The sequence below is a fragment of the Zeugodacus cucurbitae genome, chromosome 3, assembly GCF_028554725.1.
Source record: "Zeugodacus cucurbitae isolate PBARC_wt_2022May chromosome 3, idZeuCucr1.2, whole genome shotgun sequence".
NCBI lineage: Eukaryota > Metazoa > Arthropoda > Insecta > Diptera > Tephritidae > Zeugodacus > Zeugodacus cucurbitae.
Window position 1 is genome coordinate 28,101,418 of NC_071668.1, and position 22,298 is coordinate 28,123,715.

The 22,298-nt window shown below is 35.4% G+C and overlaps 1 protein-coding gene across 10 annotated transcripts in view; it reads left to right on the top strand.

Annotated features, from left to right (window-relative positions):
- LOC105212871 (neural-cadherin) overlaps positions 1-22,298 on the top strand; it is a 246,526-nt gene that overhangs the window by 218,526 nt on the left and 5,702 nt on the right. For 6 of the 10 annotated variants that reach the window (XM_054228303.1, XM_054228308.1, XM_054228304.1 and 3 more), the window contains 5 exons: positions 1,722-4,023; positions 4,160-4,330; positions 8,564-8,805; positions 18,334-18,546; positions 19,645-19,815. In XM_054228303.1, coding sequence (XP_054084278.1) covers positions 1,722-4,023; positions 4,160-4,330; positions 8,564-8,805; positions 18,334-18,546; positions 19,645-19,815 — 3,099 coding nt within the window. Of the gene's footprint in view, positions 1-1,721; positions 4,024-4,159; positions 4,331-8,563; positions 8,806-14,306; positions 14,546-18,333; positions 18,547-19,644; positions 19,816-22,298 lie in introns of all 10 variants that reach the window. The other 4 variants (XM_054228307.1, XM_054228306.1, XM_054228310.1 and 1 more) reach the window with 1 other exon arrangement.

The following is a 22,298-nucleotide window of genomic DNA, read 5'->3' on the forward strand; positions in this document are numbered from 1 at the left end:
TGTTTATGTATAATTTGTGAAACTGAAATCAGCTTTCTTTTCGGAAATATATGTCGAACAAAGAACCGCTCCGAAACGTCTACTTCATGAGCTGCTTGTTACTAAATATTTGCTGGGTTTGCTTAATTTGTTTTGAATTCGATTCAATGTAGCTTCTCACATACATATGAATGCACACGCTCTGTTGAGTAATTGGCACAATTGTTCTGTCCTTCTCGGTAGTCTCTTATTTTCCTACAACTTGAAACAATAAAATTAGTTCTTGTTGCAAAAGCTAAACACCAAATTTTAGATGGGTAAACCATTTAAATGAATTGTGAATTGCAACTTTTGAATTTGGCTTTGGCCTTTTGTTTTGGTATGCATAAATGATTGTGACAACGAAATAATATGTTTTCCAGTGCTTACAAAATACAAGCAAATTTAAAGCTCTTATGGACAAGATTATGTACGACGATATAAACCAAACTAATGCGCTAAAGCAATTTAAAGTTCCTAGTTTATAATGAACAAGTAAGGATGGGCTACGTTCGGGTGTAACCGAACATTTTATACTCTCGCAATTTCTTTATTTAACTTTATTTATATTATATAATACACAATTTGACCCACATATTCGTCATATATTGTATAAAGTCCATTGAAAGTTGGAAACCATAATATTAGGCCTTAAAAACCTATGGTCCGATTTCGGCGATTTTTAGAATGGGGCTGCCACACTATTAACATAGTATTTGTGCAAAGTTCTGCACCGATATCTTTACTAGTACTTACTTTATATATTGTAAAGTAAACGATTCAGATCGTCTTCAAAGTTCTGGTATACACGAAGTAGGCGTGGTTGTGCAGCGATTTGGCCTATTTTCACAACATATCATTGGGATGTAAGGAAACTATTACAAACCAAGTTTCATTGAAATCGGTCGAGTAGTTCCTGAGATAGTTCCCATAAGCGGGCGACGCCACGCCCATTTTCCATTTTGTAAAAAAATCTGAGTGCAGCTTTCATTTGCCATTTCTTATGTGAAATTTAGTGTTTCTGACGTTTTTCGTTAGTGAGGTGGGCGTGGTTATGAACCGATTTCTTTCATTTTTGGACTGCATTAGGAAGTGGCTAAAAAAAACGACTGCAGAAAGTTTGGTTTATATAGCTCTATTGGTTTGCGAGATATGTACAAAAAACTTAGTAGGGGGCGGGGCCACGCCCACTTCCCCAAAAAAATTACATCCAAATATTCCCCTTCATAGTGCGATCCTTCATACCAAATTTTATTTTCATAGCTTTATTTATGGCTTAGTTATGGCACTTTATGTGTTTTCGGTTTTCGCCATTTTGTGGGCGTGGCAGTGATCCGATTTTGCTCATTTTCGAAAGCAACCTTCCTATGGTGCCAAGAAATAAGTGTGCCAAGTTTCATCAAGATATCTTAATTTTTACTCAAGTTACAGCTTGCACAGACGGACGGACGGACGGACAGACAGACGTTCGGATTTGAACTCCACTCTTGACCCTGATCACGTTGGTATATATAACCCTATATCTAACTCGTTTAGTTTTGGGTGTTACAAACAACCGTTATGTGAACAAAACTATAATACTCTCTTTAGCAACATTTGTTGCGAGAGTATAAAAATTTTTAAATAACTGAGGGCTTAATATAAAAAAAAAACATAATAACTACATACCATTTTTACCTCCATTTTATCTCTTCCAACAATAGAGGGCGCCAACGGCGATGGCATGGCTGTAATCTCTTCGCTGCGTTCCTTCGATCGTGAGCAACAGAAAGAGTACATGATTCCAATTGTGATCAAGGATCACGGCTCTCCCGCAATGACCGGCACCAGCACACTCACCGTCATCATTGGCGACGTAAACGATAATAAAATGCAGCCTGGATCCAAGGATATTTTCGTGTACAATTATCAAGGCCAATCACCGGATACACAAGTTGGACGCGTATATGTGTATGATCTGGATGATTGGGATTTGCCAGACAAGAAATTCTATTGGGAAACGCAAGAACATCCACGTTTCAAGTTGGACGAGGATTCGGGAATGGTAACAATGCGCGCTGGCACACCTGAGGGACGTTATTATTTACGCTTCAAGGTATACGATCGCAAACACACACAAACCGATGTGCCTGCCAATATTACGGTGACAGTGCGTGAGATCTCGCATGAGGCGGTAATCAACTCAGGTTCTATACGTGTCTCTGGCATCACAGATGAAGATTTCATACGAGTCTGGAATTATCGCACGCAGAGTTTAAGTCGCTCGAAATTGGATCGTTTCCGTGACAAGTTGGCCGATTTGCTGAATGCGGATCGCGAGAACGTAGATATATTTAGTGTACAACTTAAGCGTCGACACCCGCCACTAACCGATATACGGTTCTCCGCGCATGGGTCGCCTTACTACAAACCAGTGCGTCTAAATGGTATAGTACTCATGAACCGTGAGGAGATTGAGAAAGATGTCGGCTTCAACATCACCATGGTTGGCATTGATGAATGCTTGTATGAAAATCAGATGTGTGAGGGCTCCTGCACAAATACATTGGATATCAGCTCTTTGCCTTACATGGTTAATGCGAATAAGACTGCCTTGGTGGGTGTGCGCGTAGACACTCTTGCTGAGTGCACTTGCGGCGCACGTAACTTCTCAAAACCTGAGTCTTGTCGCAACACTCCTTGCTACAATGGTGGACGTTGTGTAGATACGCGGTTTGGTCCGCACTGTTCCTGCCCAGCTGGCTATAACGGTCCACGCTGTCAACAAACAACACGCAGCTTCCGAGGCAATGGTTGGGCTTGGTACCCGCCACTTGAAATGTGTGATGAATCACATTTAAGTTTGGAGTTCATAACCAGGAAACCGGATGGTCTTTTCATTTACAATGGACCCATCGTCCCACCAGAACGCGAAGAAATGATTATTACTGATTACATAGCGCTCGAATTGGAGCGTGGTTATCCACGTTTGCTTTTGGATTTCGGTTCCGGTACGCTAGAGCTGCGCGTCAAAACGAAAAAGTCACTTGACGATGGCGAATGGCATCGCATCGACATATTTTGGGATACAGAAAATGTACGCATGATTGTAGATTTCTGCAAATCGGCAAATATTACTGAAATGGAAGATGGCTCGCCACCCGAATTTGACGATATGTCCTGCCAAGCGCGTGGCCAAATACCGCCGTTCAATGAATACTTGAATGTTAATGGACCACTACAGGTGGGTGGAATATACCGCGACCTCTTCGATCCATCACTATATTTCTGGCATTACGCGCCCAACGCCAAAGCTTTTGATGGCTGCATACGAAATTTGGTATTTAATTCGAAGCTCTATGACCTGGCCCATCCAGGACTATCACGCAATAGTGTAACTGGTTGTCAACAAACGGAAGAAGTTTGCTCTCAATCAGAGCAGACGGCACGCTGCTGGGAACATGGCAACTGTGTTGGCTCACTTTCAGAAGCACGCTGCCAATGTCGTCCCGGCTGGACGGGACCAGCTTGCAATATACCCACCATACCGACCACCTTCAAGCAGCAGAGTTACGTTAAGTATGCGCTCAGCTTTGAACCGGATCGTTTCAGCACACAAATACAATTACGCTTCCGTACACGTGAGCAACACGGCGAACTGTTTCGTGTTTCGGACCAACATAACCGCGAATATGGAATTTTAGAAATTAAGGATGCGCGTCTACACTTCCGCTACAATCTCAATTCACTGCGTACGGAGGAGAAAGATTTATGTTTAAATGCAGTCGCGGTGGACGATGGTCAATGGCATGTTGTACGCATTAATCGTTATGGTTCGGCAGCTACCCTGGAGCTGGATGGCGGCGAAGGCCGACGTTACAATGAGACTTTCGAATTTGTGGGTCACCAGTGGCTACTGGTCGACAAGCAGGAGGGTGTATATGCTGGCGGTAAGGCCGAATATACGGGCGTGCGCACGTTTGAAGTATATTCGGATTACCAAAAGAGCTGCCTGGACGACATCAGGTGAGTGTACAGCATTGTACAATGATTGCGTATAAACCTGCGTTAGAGCGTTTGGCATTTTCATTGCATTCTAACGGCTCGACTTACTAACCATTTATTCATGCGGTTTTTATTTTATGTTTGCGTTTGCTTATAGGCTTGAGGGTAAACATTTACCCTTACCACCCGCAATGAATGGCACGCAATGGGGTCAAGCGACTATGGCGCGTAATTTGGAAAAGAATTGTCCCTCTAATAAACCTTGTTCCAACGTCATCTGCCCGGAGCCGTTCGAATGTGTGGATCTGTGGAACGAATATGAGTGCACGTGAGTATCGCTTAAATTCAATTTATGTTGCAATTGGCACGCAAGCACATTAATTTTGCCTTACTATCGTTTTATTTTCATAACATTCTTGAGTTTCTCATTCCATTCAATCATAAATGGAATACTTCCATCTTGCCTAAATAAGTACAAATAATTAGCTCAACAACAAAAGTTTCTAAACCTTTAAAAATAGAAATATGATAAAGTTATTGATGATCAAAATGTTTTCACCAGTCAGATAATTTATTTTTGTTGAACAACTTTATTGATAGTATAGTTGTACTGATTCCTTTGAACTTTTCATAAGTGCTGATCAATAATTATACTATAAAATGGTATATAGACGGAAACGTACTGATGGTTAAATGTCTATTGCAACCAGACATTTCAATAATTGTGGTCAACACTTTAAGATTTTTTTTAATAAATGTAAAGCCATCTAATAATTCTTTGAGTTTTAAAAACAGCATGTTGGAACTATAACTCTTATATATTTATTACATTTCATCACTTCCGATAATTGAAAAAGATATCTAAAACAAATTTGCTAAAACTTCGGATAAATAAGAAGGTCTTTAAACCCAAATGTATAATATTAGAACTGCAGTTGGCTAAGCTAAAAATTAACATTTAACGATTTTTCACTTTCAAAACCATACAACTTTCATTTATATACAAGTCCATTTTTTGCTTAATCCACATACAAACATGCAAGGCGATTGTTTGTGCACCTACAAGTGAGCAAAGCTCTCCATGTCATAAAACACAACAAACAGCAAAGCGCAATAAAACAACGAACAGTGAAATGTCGTCATCACAAAAACACAAAGTCGCTTTTTACAGCCAACCCATACACTCTCCATTACGAAAAGTCATTCGTGTTTTTGTCCTAAACGCTCGAAACATTCAACTGCAGACACTAGCTGCATCATTACACACACTGAACTGAAAAAAGCGTCTTCCAGCAACAATTTTCCATACCGGTGTAAATGCAGTGGGAGGCGCGCAAAGTGTAGAGTGACGATCAAGGTTGGCGAAAGAAATCACTCAACATTGCAAAAAACAAACATACCATACTCAGGCGTAAACATTTTTAGTTCACACTCCGCAGCGCAGCTATTACTACGCAACACTACAGACACTAACTTTACTTAGTATAGCTTTGAGTGTTGAAAGGTAAAAAGCATGCCAACTCCTGGAATCTAAGAACCAGTGCATTTCACTTTGGTGTATATCACAAATATTGTACGTATGTGTCGGAAAGTTTAGATATATACGTGATTACTCATAAACGAGTAAGTACTAGTATATGATACTATTCGTTCAATGCAACTCAAGGTCTCGAATTGGTATTTTCTTGTTCCTTTATGAACTATAACTGGTTCGTAATATAACGCCTTTTTTATCTTCATTTCTTTATGCGTGTACGACTGTACGATTATCTATAAACATATTTGCTTATAATGGCGCAGGAGAATCTTTTTATTTGTTTTCATCTGAAGTTTTTATCTTTTTTATGTCAAAGAAAATTTTATGATACACACATACAAGTGTCTTACATACATACATATTTTATGCGTATATTATATTTGCACATACATGCTTAGCAATATACAAAGAAACGTGCATAATTACTCCTTCTAACTTTTCAGTGGGTTTTAGTAGTCTGTCATCTACTTCTTTAGTACATATGTATGTATTTATTTATACATAGAAAATTTTAGAGCTTTTATCGAAAAGTATGATTACTGAAATGAAAATTTTCTTCTCATGATTTAAAATCGCACAGAATAATGTTTTATTAATATTTTGAGAAATATATACTGAGGAATAAGTGAGCTTACTAAAACAGAGTCACCTATAAAATATGACAGCAATGTAACGGCTATTGAACTTTACGGAAATGGCAAGCAAAATCGTCTATTTCTTCACTTATGACGTCACAAACTGTGACTTCTTTAAACCCATTCCAAAACAATGTGTAATATAGGAACGGACCAACAATGTCCTGATACTATTTCTACTATTCTTGGAATAAAATTACATAAGGATATATTTTCTCGCTTATTCTTAATTTTTAAAGTCATAAATTTACAGCATAAATAAAACAGCAGACTATGTCAAGTCATTTGTTTATAAAGAGTTAAAATTAAACAAATTATGATAAAATATAAAAATAATATTATCAGGTAAACATGTGTAAAATTCCACAAAAAGCTTTTCGAAAAATCCAAGAGTATACAATTATGGTCAAAAGTACACATGGTGTTTGTATGGTAATTAGCGCTGATGTTTTTGAACAGCCATACCCAATAATTCGAAGAAACACCCAGGCTTGACACAGATTTTGTTTATTTTATATGAAAATTCAAAGTGTTGCAATTATAGCAATTTACGGTAAATACGTACCGTGACCATGAAATATGAAAATCATGCCGTGAAATGTTTACAGTGAAAATTAAATTAATGTGAAATTTTCCGTTAGCATTGGAGCTTGGTCTTTAATTAATATTTTTCAGCGATGATTCTTTTGTGGTGTTAATGACTTGAAATCACTTTTAAATGACACTTATAATATAATTTAATCTTTAAGCTTTAATTAAGCATGTAGTACTCATTTGATTGACTTTTCTTAGCAGTATTGGACGATGATTTTTTCTGTAAAATATAGGTTATAAACCGTAGTAAACTGTTATATTACCATACTACATATTTCGCTTTCCTCAAGATTTTCATCCAAGACAGGATTTTAATAAAGACTACGTTCGAAGCATTCTATATTTGTTCACATTTCATAAAGAAGAGGTTGCTAAATAAGTATTTGCGACAAAAAATCTTATTTTCAGCTAAACCTTTCGCTTTGAATACCGCGTAACCGCGCTTGCAACTGAAAATTTTTCTACCGCTTTTATTCGAAATTCTGAAATATAATAAAGCTCCAATGTAAATAGTTTGAGCACTTTCACTTTTTATTAAAATATGAAAGCTTTAACTAAGCCACAAAACTTTCCTTATCAATGTCACATATTCGGCATATTGTCGGCTTAAAACTTGCCGAAGAGATACCACATCAGCCACTTCCATATCCGTAAAGTAATAGACGTCTTGAGCGAAGCAGCTTGCCGTTACACACGCACACCTGTCACTATTCTAGGAAACTTTTACTTTCTAAATAATTAGGGAAAACATGCAGAGCATTTGTGCTGAATTCAAAAACTTTCAAACTCAAGCGAAATTTTAACAAGACTCCAAACCAAACCAAACTATGTGGACACAACAAAACAACGATAACAAAAGCAGTAGCGAAGTGAAGTGAAGTGTATGCAATAAACCACAATTGAAGCAGTTGCAAGCAAGGTTGGTAAAAAAGCAAGCAAAAGAAGCTTCTAAGAAACCGAACTATTTACAAGGATGTAATGGGTCGAAAGTGCATATGTTGGCATATATTACATAAGGCGAATTCATCTATATATATTATATAATAGATATATGTTTGTAATTTTTGCAAAAGTTTGCTGCAACTTCGACTGCATTGAATTTGACAAGGAAAGCCTTTCGGAAAGTTTCGAAGCACAATGCAGTTTGGACATTGGGGAGCGGATGCTGTCATATGCTTTGTTGCCCAAACTTGTGAGCTTACATACATATATGATGTTTGTAAGCCATAATAGTTACACATTTATTCGAATTTTATTAACTTTAGACCAAGTTGTTCGGTAATCCCGTGAAGTTACTTTGCCCAACAAACTACAACCACTACTTGAAATCTAAATTACTGGTTATTTTATAAGCCATCCAAACACATTTTCAAGTTCAAGTGTTTGCTATTTTAATTTCATTTTAAGACATGTCCATTTGTATATCCATTGGTGAACGTTAAGCATTTACACACACACATACATCGCTTACAAGCAAAAATCATAAAAATCGTAAAATTCATGATTTTCACACAATTGATTTGCGAACTTCTAAAATCCTTATAATGAGCATTTGCATATTACTTTCGCCTAATATAACATAAATATAAATAAATTGTATGTATGTATATCTTTTTCACCACCACCACCACCACCACCACCACAACTGCCACCATCGTCATCATCGCAAACAAATAATTCAAAATACAAAATATATTCATGCGCTGCACGTAAATAAATTAATAAAACAAAAACAACAACGCTTCAAACAATTTAAAAAAAACTAACTGCAACCTTCGTCACCAACGCCTTATAGTTGCGGTGAAGGACGCGTCATGTCGCCAGATGCCAAAGGCTGCATGGACCGTAACGAATGCCTGGACCTGCCATGTCTGAATGGTGCCACTTGCATCAATTTGGATCCACGTCTGCGTTACCGATGCATCTGTCCGGACGGCTTCTGGGGCGAGAATTGCGAATTGGTGCAAGAGGGACAGACGCTCAAGTTGAGCATGGGCGCACTGGCGGCCATATTGGTTTGCCTGCTGGTCATACTGAGTGAGCATCCAATGAGTAGAAAAGAATTATGCGCTTAGAAGATAGTGGCATAAAAAAGAAGCTATAGGAAAACATAAAGTAGAGAATAATAATGATAAATGCAAAACAAGCGTCGGCAAAACAATAACAATAAAGAAGAAGAAATATAAAAAAAACATTCCAAAGCCGCTTGCAACAACGCCGAACGGCTAAATGACTTTTTATACGCATATTCAGTGTTTATTTTTGCCGTATTAAGCCATAATCCATATATTTAATTAAGGCTTAAGGCATTAATTGTTTTCCTAATTTCCACATGCGAATTTTTTTTTAATTTTTTGCATATTTTACATACATATCTTTTCCGTTATACATTCAAGGTGCAGTATAATTATAGATATGTATAATCTGTTTTTTAATTTCGTCTATATAATTGCTCGATTTGTAGCGTTGGTGGTAATGCTCTGTTGGTGTTGGTGCTAATGTAAATGAAAATAAAAATATATTGGACCCAAACATCATCATCTATATAAACATTTACAATATCGCCTCTATATATGTTTACTTGTATAAATGTTATCTAAGTTAGCTGCATATACATTGTATATATGTGTTCTAAAATCGCTTTCCCTTTCGACCCGCCTCATTCCATGCATATCATTTCATATCATCACAAGTAACAACACTGCCCATTTTGTGCTTCAACCACTTTATATACATACATACGTTCATATATAATAGATTGTACATTCATATCTTATCTCATCATGCGCCTTTCATTCATTCATTTCAAATCCCTATCCACTTAGCCATTTTGTAGCTTGCATGCCATTTTTTCAAGCGTTTAGCGCACTTTTATGCTACATACACACATACAGGAGTATTCATAGCAGCTTACATACCGTTATAACCACATTTTTTTGTCTCATTCGCCACGCAAATATATGTACATATATTGCGCTGTGTTTGCTTGTGTGTCACCACATTGTCGCATTTGCACCTTATCATGTTTACATGCCACAAATTCTTGCCACTTAATATTTACATAATACGACAATTTTTTCAGGCTTTTTATTTAAATATTTACACTTTCCATTAGCCATATTATATTCATAAAATAACACAAATATACCACCGCATAGCATAAAGGTGTGATATTTGAATTGTGGGTACGCATTTTTCAACATGCCTCATTGCTTGCCGCTTTTTTCACTCACCTCATTATTGCACCGTAAAAAGTATGCATACATATGTATATATGTATTTAGCAATATAAAAACTCCGTGTTCATTGTATATTATTTTTTAGTACAGCATCCACATTCAACTCCTCTACGCGGTATGTGTATGTTGAATAGCGAGGCTTGGCGTAGAAAAAGTGTGTGTGAACCTATTAGTTTTTGTGGTGTTTGCGTGTTAGCTGTGCATTTTTTATAATGTTCTAAAATTCTGTATGCCACGTTGTACATGTATTTTCTCGGTTTATTGGTATTAAAAAATATTATAGCAGCACCAACTGGTGTTTGCCCCTTTTGTCAATATTGGTTTAATGCATTTTTCTTTGCGCCCGACAAATTGCAAATGTAGAGAAAATTTAAATAATTTTTGCATTAAAAATCGTAGCTATAATAATTAATACAGGTAATTATGTAAAACTTAAATATTTATAAAATGTGTATGCCTCAGCAAGTACAAAAACAAAGCGTATATGAAACAATTCGAGTGTGAAAGGTTACAGGTTCATTAAGCCAAGCGATGAAATTTTATTTAAAACCATTTTTTGGCATTAAAAAGTAAAAACAACTGAAATATTACAATTAATTAGCATTTTAACTAATTTAAGCAAACTCTTTTTCAGAATACTAGTTTGCTGAAATGATTTTTAGAATTATTTCATGCATATTTTAATGAATAATATTTATTTTCTGCAAAATTTCTGATCGATGCCACAATTATAAAAGCATTCCAGTAATTTTTCAGAACTCGTCGCTGACTCAAAACACAAAATTAATCTTTTGAGACTTCTAACTGAGTAGTCGGTAAGGAAGCTTAGACAAAGACTGATTTAATCACTCCAGTTTTTTCCATTGTCACGAAAGGCGTGTATATGTAATCGGAATGGACTTTGCCCTCCATATCTTTCATTCATGTTAAAGCACGGTTTACTTACCTAGCTACATAAGCAATAGACATCAACTAGGATGGAACTTATTTCCGTTAAGGTAACCTTTTCTGACGCACTTTTAACGAGAATAGATTTATAAAGTTATAAAATTATATCAAGAAAAACACCTTTTGACATCTATAGTATATGGGAGGTTTGTACTCGACAGTGCATGACTCTCATCTCTTAAGGAAAGACTATAATTTTTTGAGCAAACCTCATTGTATACAAAAACAACTATATTACGCAATAATACTAAAGGTAAAATACATTTTTAAAGACTTTCTTGAGAAATTGAATGCTATGCTTTAAAAAGCTCTTTAAAATAGAAAGCAATATTCAAAACTTAATATTCTTGCTATACAAAGAATGATTTAATAAAGAATTTAATGTCAACATGTATAGAATTGCATATGGAATCCGTGCTTTACAATCATTTCTCATGCGATAAATAAAGCATTATCGCCCCACTACTACAGCTCCACTACTGTGTAAGCGCTTAAGTACTTTGCCACAACTGCCGTTTCTGATGCGAAAATAAATTCAACTTTTCTAATTCCCCCGTCAAAGCAGTAGCAAAGAACTTTCTAGCTGCGCCAAACTCCCAAGTGAGCGCCTTAATTTTGCACACGCCTCACAGTGCCCGAATAATGCGACCAATCGCTTTCTTCAAAGCTCCTCTGCAAGTAGTATATACTTCATAGATATAAACTTTCACAGATTTACACGCTGCGCGTTCGCTTCCAATTCACTTATCTACGACTATGAGGATGTGTGTTGTATATGTATGTGGATTGGGTGTGTGTATACAACGATTTGAAGCTCAGCATTTAGGAAATATTTATACGGAAATATTTGCACAACAAAATATCCATATCTCACAGAATGTTGCAGCATTTTGAATAATTTATGGTGTTGTCATGTCGTCCCACATCCACACATACATACACATATGTACTTGTTTGTGAGTACTTATGGATTTGAATGCTTTCGCAAATCCGTACTTGAGCGCTGATATCGCACCAATAAGCGAGCAAATTCGCTTTTAGACAAGTTCTGCGACGCGTATGTATGTGACGCTGTGCATGTGGCAAGTGTGTGCCGTCGCAGGATTCAGGTAGCCAAATAGCTTCGTCTATCAAACAAACAATTTGGCTTGCTGCTGTTGCTTTAAGCGCCGTGAAATTCTACGTAAAGTTAACAAATCCACTGCACACGACGCGCCGTACAAGCACTAAAGCCGTCCTGTCAGTTGCAGGCAAAGGATGCGTTGCCAATGGAGTCACCAGCTCACACGCTGTGATTTCCCGCTGTCAGTTGCTTATGCGCCGATTTTGAAGCTCTGCGCTTTTTTCCAATGTGTTTGTCCATTGTGTGTGTGTGTGTGCATTTTTTCGTGGCTTCATGTCTCCCCTCCATTACTTTCTATTGGCACTGTTTTGTGGCAGCAACGGGCATATCGTTTTTTCGCTGCTTATTTTCCAAGTTCCCTTCTGCGCCGAAGACTTTTTTGGTGCGCTGGAAAAAAGTGTCAGTTGCTTCTTAAATAAAATAGATGCGAATCGCTTTGCAGGCAACTGTAAATAAAGTAGCGAATGGGAACGCTGCTAGAAGCAAGAATTTGTAGCTAAACTTTCTGAAATATTTTCTTGCACACAAATGTGGGCATCATATATAAAGAAATTTGGTAGCTTTGGTGCGAAAGTTAATGCAAAGAATTTTGATAAAATAAGGGCATGAAGTATGGTTGGCATGAAATATGGCGGCACAAATGTGCGTAGCTGTGTATTCAACCAAACATAAGCGTGCAGTCTAGCGTGTAAGCGGAAAGCTTGAGCGCTAAGAAAATTCGCGCATAGTTTTGGTCAGCTCTGGCTGATAGGAAATAAAGTAAAAGTTTAACTTATTTTTTTACTTTTTTATATATGTACATATAACTTTCTTCTCAACTAGCTTTCAACTTTCCGCTTTCGATCCTTAAAATAAACTGTTAAGTTGCCGTTATTTACAACCCTACACCAGGGAGCATTGTATCGCAGCGGCTGAATTATTGCGGCCTCTCACATGTCTATATATAGATTCTTCTATGTAAATAATTATACATACACGCATCATCACAAATACATGATCAAGCTAAGCAAGGTTTTGTGAAAGTGGAAGTCAGTCCGGAAATGTAATAGACACTTTACAGGCGTTCAAGCGAAAGCAGAGAAGCCTTTCACGTGTGTATATAATATTTAAAGAAATTTAAATATTTCTACAAAGATCCGGTGATTTCATTTTACGTATTTTAAAAGACTCAGATTTGCTACTGGTTACTTATACCACAATTATGAGTCTTCTACAGATAATCTTTAAAACCGTATATAAGTTCAAACAGAAACCAAAGTTTTAATAAACATACTTTTATGCTTTGATTATCTGTCTTTGCTTCGGCAAGCTTTAGAGAGTTAGCGAAACGAACACATTTGATTGGGCTAAATCATTTGTTTGAAACGTTTGGTTTGTTTCTTTAGGTGAAAATTGTTTCGCGTTTCTAAAAAGGATTTACAAAACACATTCAAAGACCTATAAACTAGTTTCTGTTTAATAATAAGTTTTGTACTGCCATCGTTGTTAGTTATTTGCCACTTGAACCATTCATAATGGTAAAAGTGTTACTAAAATTTTTGAAGCAAGTCTTAGTGGCGATAAGAAAGTTTATTGAGGTATCCACATACTCTCATTGATGAATTAAATTCACTAACTTTGTTGTTACTTTCACATTTAAATTCCATCGTACAATTATCTTACTGTTCTCCTGTGAAATAGAAATATAATATATGTACATATATTTTTGGGGAGTTCTGAATGATCTTTAATAATAAGAAACGTTTAAATACACTCTTTAATTTTATACTCACACAAAAACCATATAAATGTCTTCACCTATTTTCCAACACTCATCAAAATATTTATTTGTTGACTCAGTACATTGCGATTAATTTAACTCTATAAAATCATATTTTAAAATGTGAATAAATATCAAATATTAAATGAATTCTATAGAAGTAAAAACTCATTCTGCAGTCATTAGCAGCGAAATGCGTTCATCTCTTCATAATCAACTTCTGATTAATTTTTTCTATGCTTTTAAAAACACTCACTCACTCACAAACACACACACACATCTTACGCACATGCTGCCAAGCAAGTACTTACACACACTTATGCATATTTAAATTAGTAAATATATTTTTACAAAACATACATACACATTTACAAATTTACACACCAACAAAGAATTACAAAAATTTTCTCCTTCATGTTATCCTCTACAAATCAACAACAACAAAACCACGAATATATATAAAAAATAGGTGTCCAGCTGGTTACAAAATTTCGGGCAGTCAATGTGTCAACGACAATGAGTGTTTGCAATTTCCGTGTCGCAATGGTGGTCGCTGTCGCGATCACAGTCCACCGAAGAAATATGAGTGCCACTGTCCGATGGGCTTCACCGGCATGAATTGCGAACTGGAATTACTGGCGTCGGGTGTGTTAACGCCATCGCGTGATTTCATAATAGCGCTGGTGCTGTGCACTAGTACACTAATTCGTAAGTAAAACAAAAAAATAATAGTAAAATAAACAATTTTATAATGCAAGTAAATAGTAAAGCATTGAAAGTGCAAGAGGTAAGGCGAGCGTGTGAAACTAACAATTTTTTTAGTGAATGCATTACATTATGTAAAGTAGCAGACCGATACAAGCATGTTTATATTCCTCTAATTCTAAGTATTTATTTACATTATATACTGAGACTTGTATTGTAGTTGTTTACTTTAATGCTGTATTTAATATTTTAATTTAATTATTATAATTAATGAATATGTATATTATTTAAAAAATAATAATTAGAAACTATTTGAACCAAATATTAATATTTGAACTAAGTATTTAAATTTAATTTTGTAAATATACATATACATATAAATTTTAAATTTACATATAAATTGTTCAACAATTTTCGTTAGCCACAATGTGCATTTAATGAAAGCGTTTAACCACATAACCACAATATTATAATACACGACCATTAACCAGCACAAAGTCACCATATAATTCAATGCTCGTACTCAAATACAATTTAGCAATAACTTTTTTATTCAAACAAGGCATATTTTGCTTACCGTAAGCACATAAAAATGTTAGAAACAATAACAAAGTAACTTTTCATAAATAATTTTTCAATTTTTTAGGTTATCTCAAGTAATTGAAGCTTAACAAGCCATAGAAAGTCCGAAAATAGTGTTACAGCATATATGATATTACTAATTCTTTGCATACATCTATATAGAAAGTTTAAATACTGAAGCCTGTTATCGTAAAAATAAATTCACGCTTTTGACTTAAATGTCATATTAGACGAACAAAAATGTTATAATCCATTGAAAGTTGCAATTATGAACCTTTTTTCTGTACTTACAACTCATTAACACAAATACCAAGCGAAGCTCATGAGTGGCCATTGGGCAACCGGTGAATTGAAAATTAAAATTTCATGCATGCCATTCGAGTGATGAGCACTTTCATTGAACCGTATAAGTTTCAGGCTCTTAACTCTGAAGTGCTCGTTGTAATTCACACTGCTATTATTGCATGTACCGACATATGTTTGTACAAAAGCACATAGTAGTATATAAACAAAGAATGCACTAGCCCCATAAAGAGCAGACTTGAACCACTTGAATTATGAAGAAAGTTCAGTGGCTTAATACAGTTAAGTACAGAAATAGAACAGGTTTTTACTCACATTTTATTTCATAGCAAAAAGCTTTTTTGTGTTCCGATCTCTAATTCAATCCAGACCTAACCGAAAACTGAAACAGTTACTTCGCTTAGAATATCAGCTTGTAGTTCGGGATAACCGAATTTGTTGAAAATATGCAGGAAATATAAATGCAAATTAAAATTGTTTCTGAAAGTATAAGTTGAAATAACATTCAGTTATGTTATGAACTGGTATGAAACTAGTATATAACTGACAGTTTCTTCTCTTAGAACATCAGTACATAAAATGTCCACTTTAATATACAGTATAATGAAAACAGACACCTAGCTAGAACAACTAGTTGCACCTAGGTTTATATCAGTTTTTATTGAGATTTCAACTCATTGATTCCACTGCTGGGAACAAGTGCGCATTAAGTGTGGTCAGCTCTGGGCTGAAAAGTTAAAATTACCATACACCTTTGCGCTTCTCTTGTAGTGCACTTTCAATTAATTTTAATTAATTCTCTTTTACACACATGAGTTTTTATAACTTTTACGCTACAATAGTTAGTTCGTGATCCTTAGACTGTGTACGAGTGTGTGCACAATAGGCTCTCGATATTACTGGGGCAAAGAATTCAAAGTTTTCTGTAATTATGAGTACTCATGGGTCAAAATGCGTAAGCTTGAACCAATTCGAGCAAAACGGAACTGCACTGAGAACAACTACTCAACATTAAAGTTGAATGATATGTTTTAGTTGATAGTGAAAACTGCAGAGGTTTCTAGGTTGCAACAAATACATATTATAGATACATATGTATATTGCTTTAATTACGATTAATGTTGGTTCTTATGAATAAGTGTAATAAAAATAATCTGATATATTAATTACCATCCTTGTTTATAGCAGCGACTTTGAAGTTAGACGATCTAAACACTTTGAAAGCTCTTACAATTTCGTTTAAGCTTGAGTAGCTAGTTGTCACATAATGGTGACTGTGTATTTAGTCGTTTAGGAATTCACTTTGAGTATTGAGAATTGTTATTTTGAAAGATTTTTAAGCACGCTAAAGCATTAGCAACATAGGACGTGAGAAAGAAATACCATAATTCAACCCTCAATTCAACTCATTTATCAAAACGCACACAATTAAATTATAATTGAAATAATAATAATGTAAATAACAAATTGAAACTCAGAGTGCGAACAATTTGCACGAGTCTGCTGAAGCCTTGTAGCTGCACTGGCAGATTGATTAAGTAGCTGTGAGTCCCTTTGAATTGGAGAAAACATAAACAAAACGAATATTAATTACTGCTCGCATGTAAACACATGCCCGCATTGAAGTTTACTCACCGTATCAATGGAGAATATGTGTATTTATTATCTTCATTTCCACAGAAAAGTACTTTGGGGTTTGCACAACGAAATGTTTCCGAGGTGAAATATTAAAATTTCAAAGTGGCAAAGCGCTTAAGAGTGCTGTGAATTTATAAATGAAATGTTGCACTGCCACTTACGAATTGTGCAGCAGTGGCAGTTTTGTGCGCACTAACGTGCAACAATGATATTGCAACATTGTTAGTTTAATTCATTGCTTGTTGTAAGCGCACTTCCAGCGTGCTGGCTTAGATGCACACACACACACACAGATATATATACAATTTAAAGTTATCTACATGCTTGTTGCAAGTAATTAATGTTGCGCGTGTGGCTGACAGCATGTTGGCGCGCCCCTACCACAGCGCATTGCATTTCATTTTTATGCACATGAGTGCAAGGGAGGTTGAGCAATTTGTAATTTACTAATACACACACACATACACACGTATTAACATGCTACATAGAAATTTACATTTAGTTTATCTGGTATTTGTTCGTGGTGTATTTGGTTAAGTTATGGAAGCTGTATTTAGTCTGTCTACGGATGCGTGTAGCGTGTTGCATAACACCTACTACCAACGATATGAAGGTGCAAGTTCAACCAATATACGTTGTTCTATGCACATGTGTGAGTGTGTTCAGCTGCGTGTATGCATTTATGAGTTTTATTATTTTAATATTTTGCTGACTAAAATATTTGTTTATATTTATGTGCGTCTGCGCATATATGCAGCCACAATATTTAACACAACCGCTAGGCACAACACACACACACACACACTCAACAACCATTAAAGCGTTGTATTGCATGCACTTTATAAATAATATTTAAAAAAGTAGTCTGTAGTTGAAAGTAGTATTTTGTTCATAATTATTGTATATAAAATTATCCATTTTAAGTTTTTAAGTACGTACTTACGCCGACGGTGGCGTTGTTGCAACAACAATAAAAATTTTGAAAACTAACGTCAGTATAAGCTAACCAACAACGTATGGTAGCTCATTGTGCAGTCTTAGTGGCGTGATAAGTGCGCCGCTTATTGCCGCGAAGCGCTGGATATTGCATTTGAAAATTATTAATTCTGCAAATATGTATGCATTATATACCGCGTGTATATATGTATGCCTATAAGTTATTGCCGCAGCTTACTGTTCATGAAAATACTAATATTTACATACATATACCCTTGTCCCTACACCCTGTCCTCCACCTGCTCTCCAACCACTTTTTTGCTCCGCTTTAGTTCTGGTGCTTGTGTTCGTTGTTTATAATCGCCGTCGCGAGGCGCATATTAAATACCCCGGCCCGGATGATGACGTGCGAGAGAATATTATCAACTACGATGACGAGGGTGGCGGCGAGGACGATATGACTGCATTCGATATTACACCGCTGCAAATACCAATCGGCGGGCCAATGCCACCCGAGCTGGCGGCCATGAAAATGCCAATAATGTGTAAGTACAAATATCTGTACTAATTTACACGTAGTATATTTTAGCAAATCGTAATTTTTAATCCATAAACGGCAAATGAATACGCGTTTACTTAGCTGTGATGGGGAGACTTTATAGTAATGGATATTGATTATTTGCCATTTTGCTGTAAATACCATTAAGCAAACATATGCTATTTACATACAGAAGTATGTGTAAACAAATGCGTATGCTTTCCATTAGGCTTAAAGCTAATTATAATTTATTAGAGAGAGATTAGAGCAGGTACCAATGACCATTTAATACAGGCTATTCTAAATAAAATTGTTGGTTCGTTTTTATGTCAAGCTTAATATAGTAGGTTTCTGTGCCAAAAATCAGGTTATGAATGGCTTTCAAAGCCTCCGCTGTTTGAATGAAGTTTGAATTGATTTTCTGAATACATTATTAAACTTGATATTCAGAGGCTTTTATAATCAATTAAGTAAATATTTTATTGTTATGGAAAGTATGGAAAAAATTAAAAGTTTGGCGAAATTCCCATGATAGTGAAGAAAATACGAACATATTTTTTATATTAAATTCAAAGCTCAGTTCTATCAAAAAATAATAAAACCATTTTCTTGAAAACTTAGTTTTGATAAATAATCATCTCTAATGTTAATTTCAAATGTTTCATCATCACTTAATAGCACGCCACAAATGGCTAAATTAAACCTCTTTAACAACCTTAGAGCACACCATTACAGTTTCAACTTCTGTGGAAACGCCTCATAATCCTTGTACGCAAGCACGCCTGCGACAACATTAAAATTGTAAGCAACATGAATTTGCACTTCACTTTTGCGCTGCGTTGCAAGGCTGCGGAAAATAAGGACGCCCCTCCACCACTAGACCTTCTAAAAAATGTCATGACACAGACATTTTTTCCAGTAACGCACTAAAATATGTTGAATAATAGTATGCCAGCGAACTTCTTCCTGCTCCTTCTCCGCACAGCTACTGACAAGCTTACAACATTTTTCTTACTCATCTGAAACTCACACTAATTTTATTTGTATTTTTTTATATTTCCATTGCTCTATTTCCTGCATTTTCTTCGTGTTTGCAACGCTGCAGATCCGGTGATGACGCTAATGCCCGGCCAGGAGCCAAACGTGGGCATGTTCATTGAGGAGCACAAAAAGCGCGCCGATGGTGACCCAAATGCACCGCCCTTCGATGACTTACGCAACTACGCTTATGAAGGTGGCGGCAGCACAGCCGGCTCGCTGAGTTCGCTGGCCTCTGGTGAGTACTTCAGTGAATTGCTAAGTAAATTACAACTAAAAAAACACATAAAATGCTTACAAGAATGATTTTGAGCGTATTTATTTATGTTTTATTTTAATATAATCGTATATTTAAGTCAGCACTTTTAAGCTTTTGCACCCAATATTCGCTCCATTAGTACTCATGTTATTCATTAGCTAATAGATCAGATTAGAAATTAGTGCCAGTGAAACCAAAAAGTAAAATTACAAATACATTTCTTTTTTGAAGTTGAAAAGAAATATACTTAATTGGAACTTTAAAAATCATTGACATTTGAAAAGATAAAAAAATAATAATTTAGTTTAAATTCTTTAAAAATATGGTTAGGTAAAAAGTTCATCTGAAAAGTTAAGAGAGATAACTTTCAATTCAAATATCATTGTTTGATAAAAATCAAAGAGGCTTAAATGGTTTGAGTATTACATAACTATCAATAATAGCAATCGATATGCATATCAGATTATGTGATTGAGAGCTCGCTGGTATTCGAATTTCGAAGAACAAGTAGATCTTCAGTTTTAACTGATTGTATTTAATACATTCCTCCTTCAAGTTATTACTACAAGTAGACCAGTTGATCTGCCTCATGATAAATTGGTGCTTCTCGATGAATTTTGGGATAAATTACATTATGTTGACCGGTAACGTTCATTGGAAACAAGAAATTTCGATCCTCCTATTTCAAAAGAATTTTTTCGATTCATTGTTTTTTTAGGAGTAGTTCTCTGGTTGTGGTAGTATGATTTCTCCGCTCAAAACATCCCCTTCGTTTAGGCATTTGAATTTCAATATCCCGCAATAAATGTACAGATCTCTCATTGTGTCTATAAGAACACAGTGACTGAAACTGTAATCCTCATCTAGATTGTATCGAAATGAGTCAGAATTAAAAATTTGAAGGTAAACTTCGTCCCCCGATCTTTTTTTTTTAATTTTTAATCAACACACGAATTTATTATTCAGAAAATTTTAATTTTATAATATATACTACATAAGTAAGTTTTCTATAAGAAAACACATATAACTGCTAGACATATTATCAAAAAATTATTTTTTTGGAATCAAACTACTTACTGCTTCTTAGCTAGCTACCTATTATTCAATATAGCCTTTTAGAAACTATAAATAAATTTAAGCTCATACTAGGCAATAAAATTTGACGAAAAACCATGAAGAGAGTATAGTCTAATTCCCCAACCATTCAACCTACAGTTCTAAACAGAATATACATAAATACCAATTTTGATACACAGTAGTATCCAGACAATATTCCAAAAAAACTTGACTATAGAACAGTAACAATTTGCTTTCTCTATCGATATATCACTTTTAAAGTTTGTAATTTAACCTAATTGCAAATAAATATGTATTTACAAACCGTTAGCGAGCTAGTCCATATGTAGTTCATTTATTTTGGCAATGCATTTGCATAATTCATGTTCAAAATATGTTTTCCATTTTAAAATTACAGGACTGCGCTCCAATACTGCCGAATATTGGGTGTAAAAGTGAGCAAACAGATTTAGTTTTAAGAAAACATCCAACAGAACAATAGAAATACAAAAATTAATACTGAAATAAATTATTTTGAAACATTTATTATATACTATTTATTCTGGTTATTTTACAGAATAATAAAATCAATTCAATTTTTGATTTTTGACAATTGCCTCATCAATTTAACTAAAATTTTACTATCGCGAAATCAATATTTTTCGTTATTTATTTTATATTCTTTTTGCTAGTTTCGGTTTACATTTATACTCTCGCAACAAAAGTTGCTAAGACAGTATTATAGTTTTGTTCACATAACGGTCATAAAACTAAACGAGTTAAATATAGGGTTATATATGTATATCTAAATGCGACGAGACGAGTCAAAATCCGAATGTCCGTCCGTCCGTCCGTGCAACGGATACCTTGAGTAAAAATTAAGATATCTTGACGAAACTTGGCACAAATATTCCACGAGACCGTGAGAGGTTTCGGTTGGGCGAAATCGGACCACTGCCACGACCACAAAATGGCTCAAACCGAAAGCACATAAATTGTTATAACTAAGCTTTAAATAAAGTTATTAAAGTAAATTTTGGTAGAAGGGATCGCCTTAGTAAGGGGCATATTTGTATGTAATTTTTTTGAGTAGTGGGCGTGGCCCCGCCAGCAAATCGGTTATTTGTATATATCTCGCAAACCAATAAAGCCACCTAAACAAACTTTCTGCAGTCGGTTCTCTTACGTACCCCACCACACACCATGAAAATAGTTGAAATCGGATAATAACCACGCCCACCTCCCATACAAAGCTTAGGTTGAAAGTTACTAAAAGTACGTTAACTCACTAACGAAAAACGTCAAAAACACTAAATTGTCCGGAAGAAATAGCAGAAGGAAGCTGCACTCTTTTTTACAAAATAGAAAATGGGCGTGACATCGCCCACTTATGGATCAAAAACCAT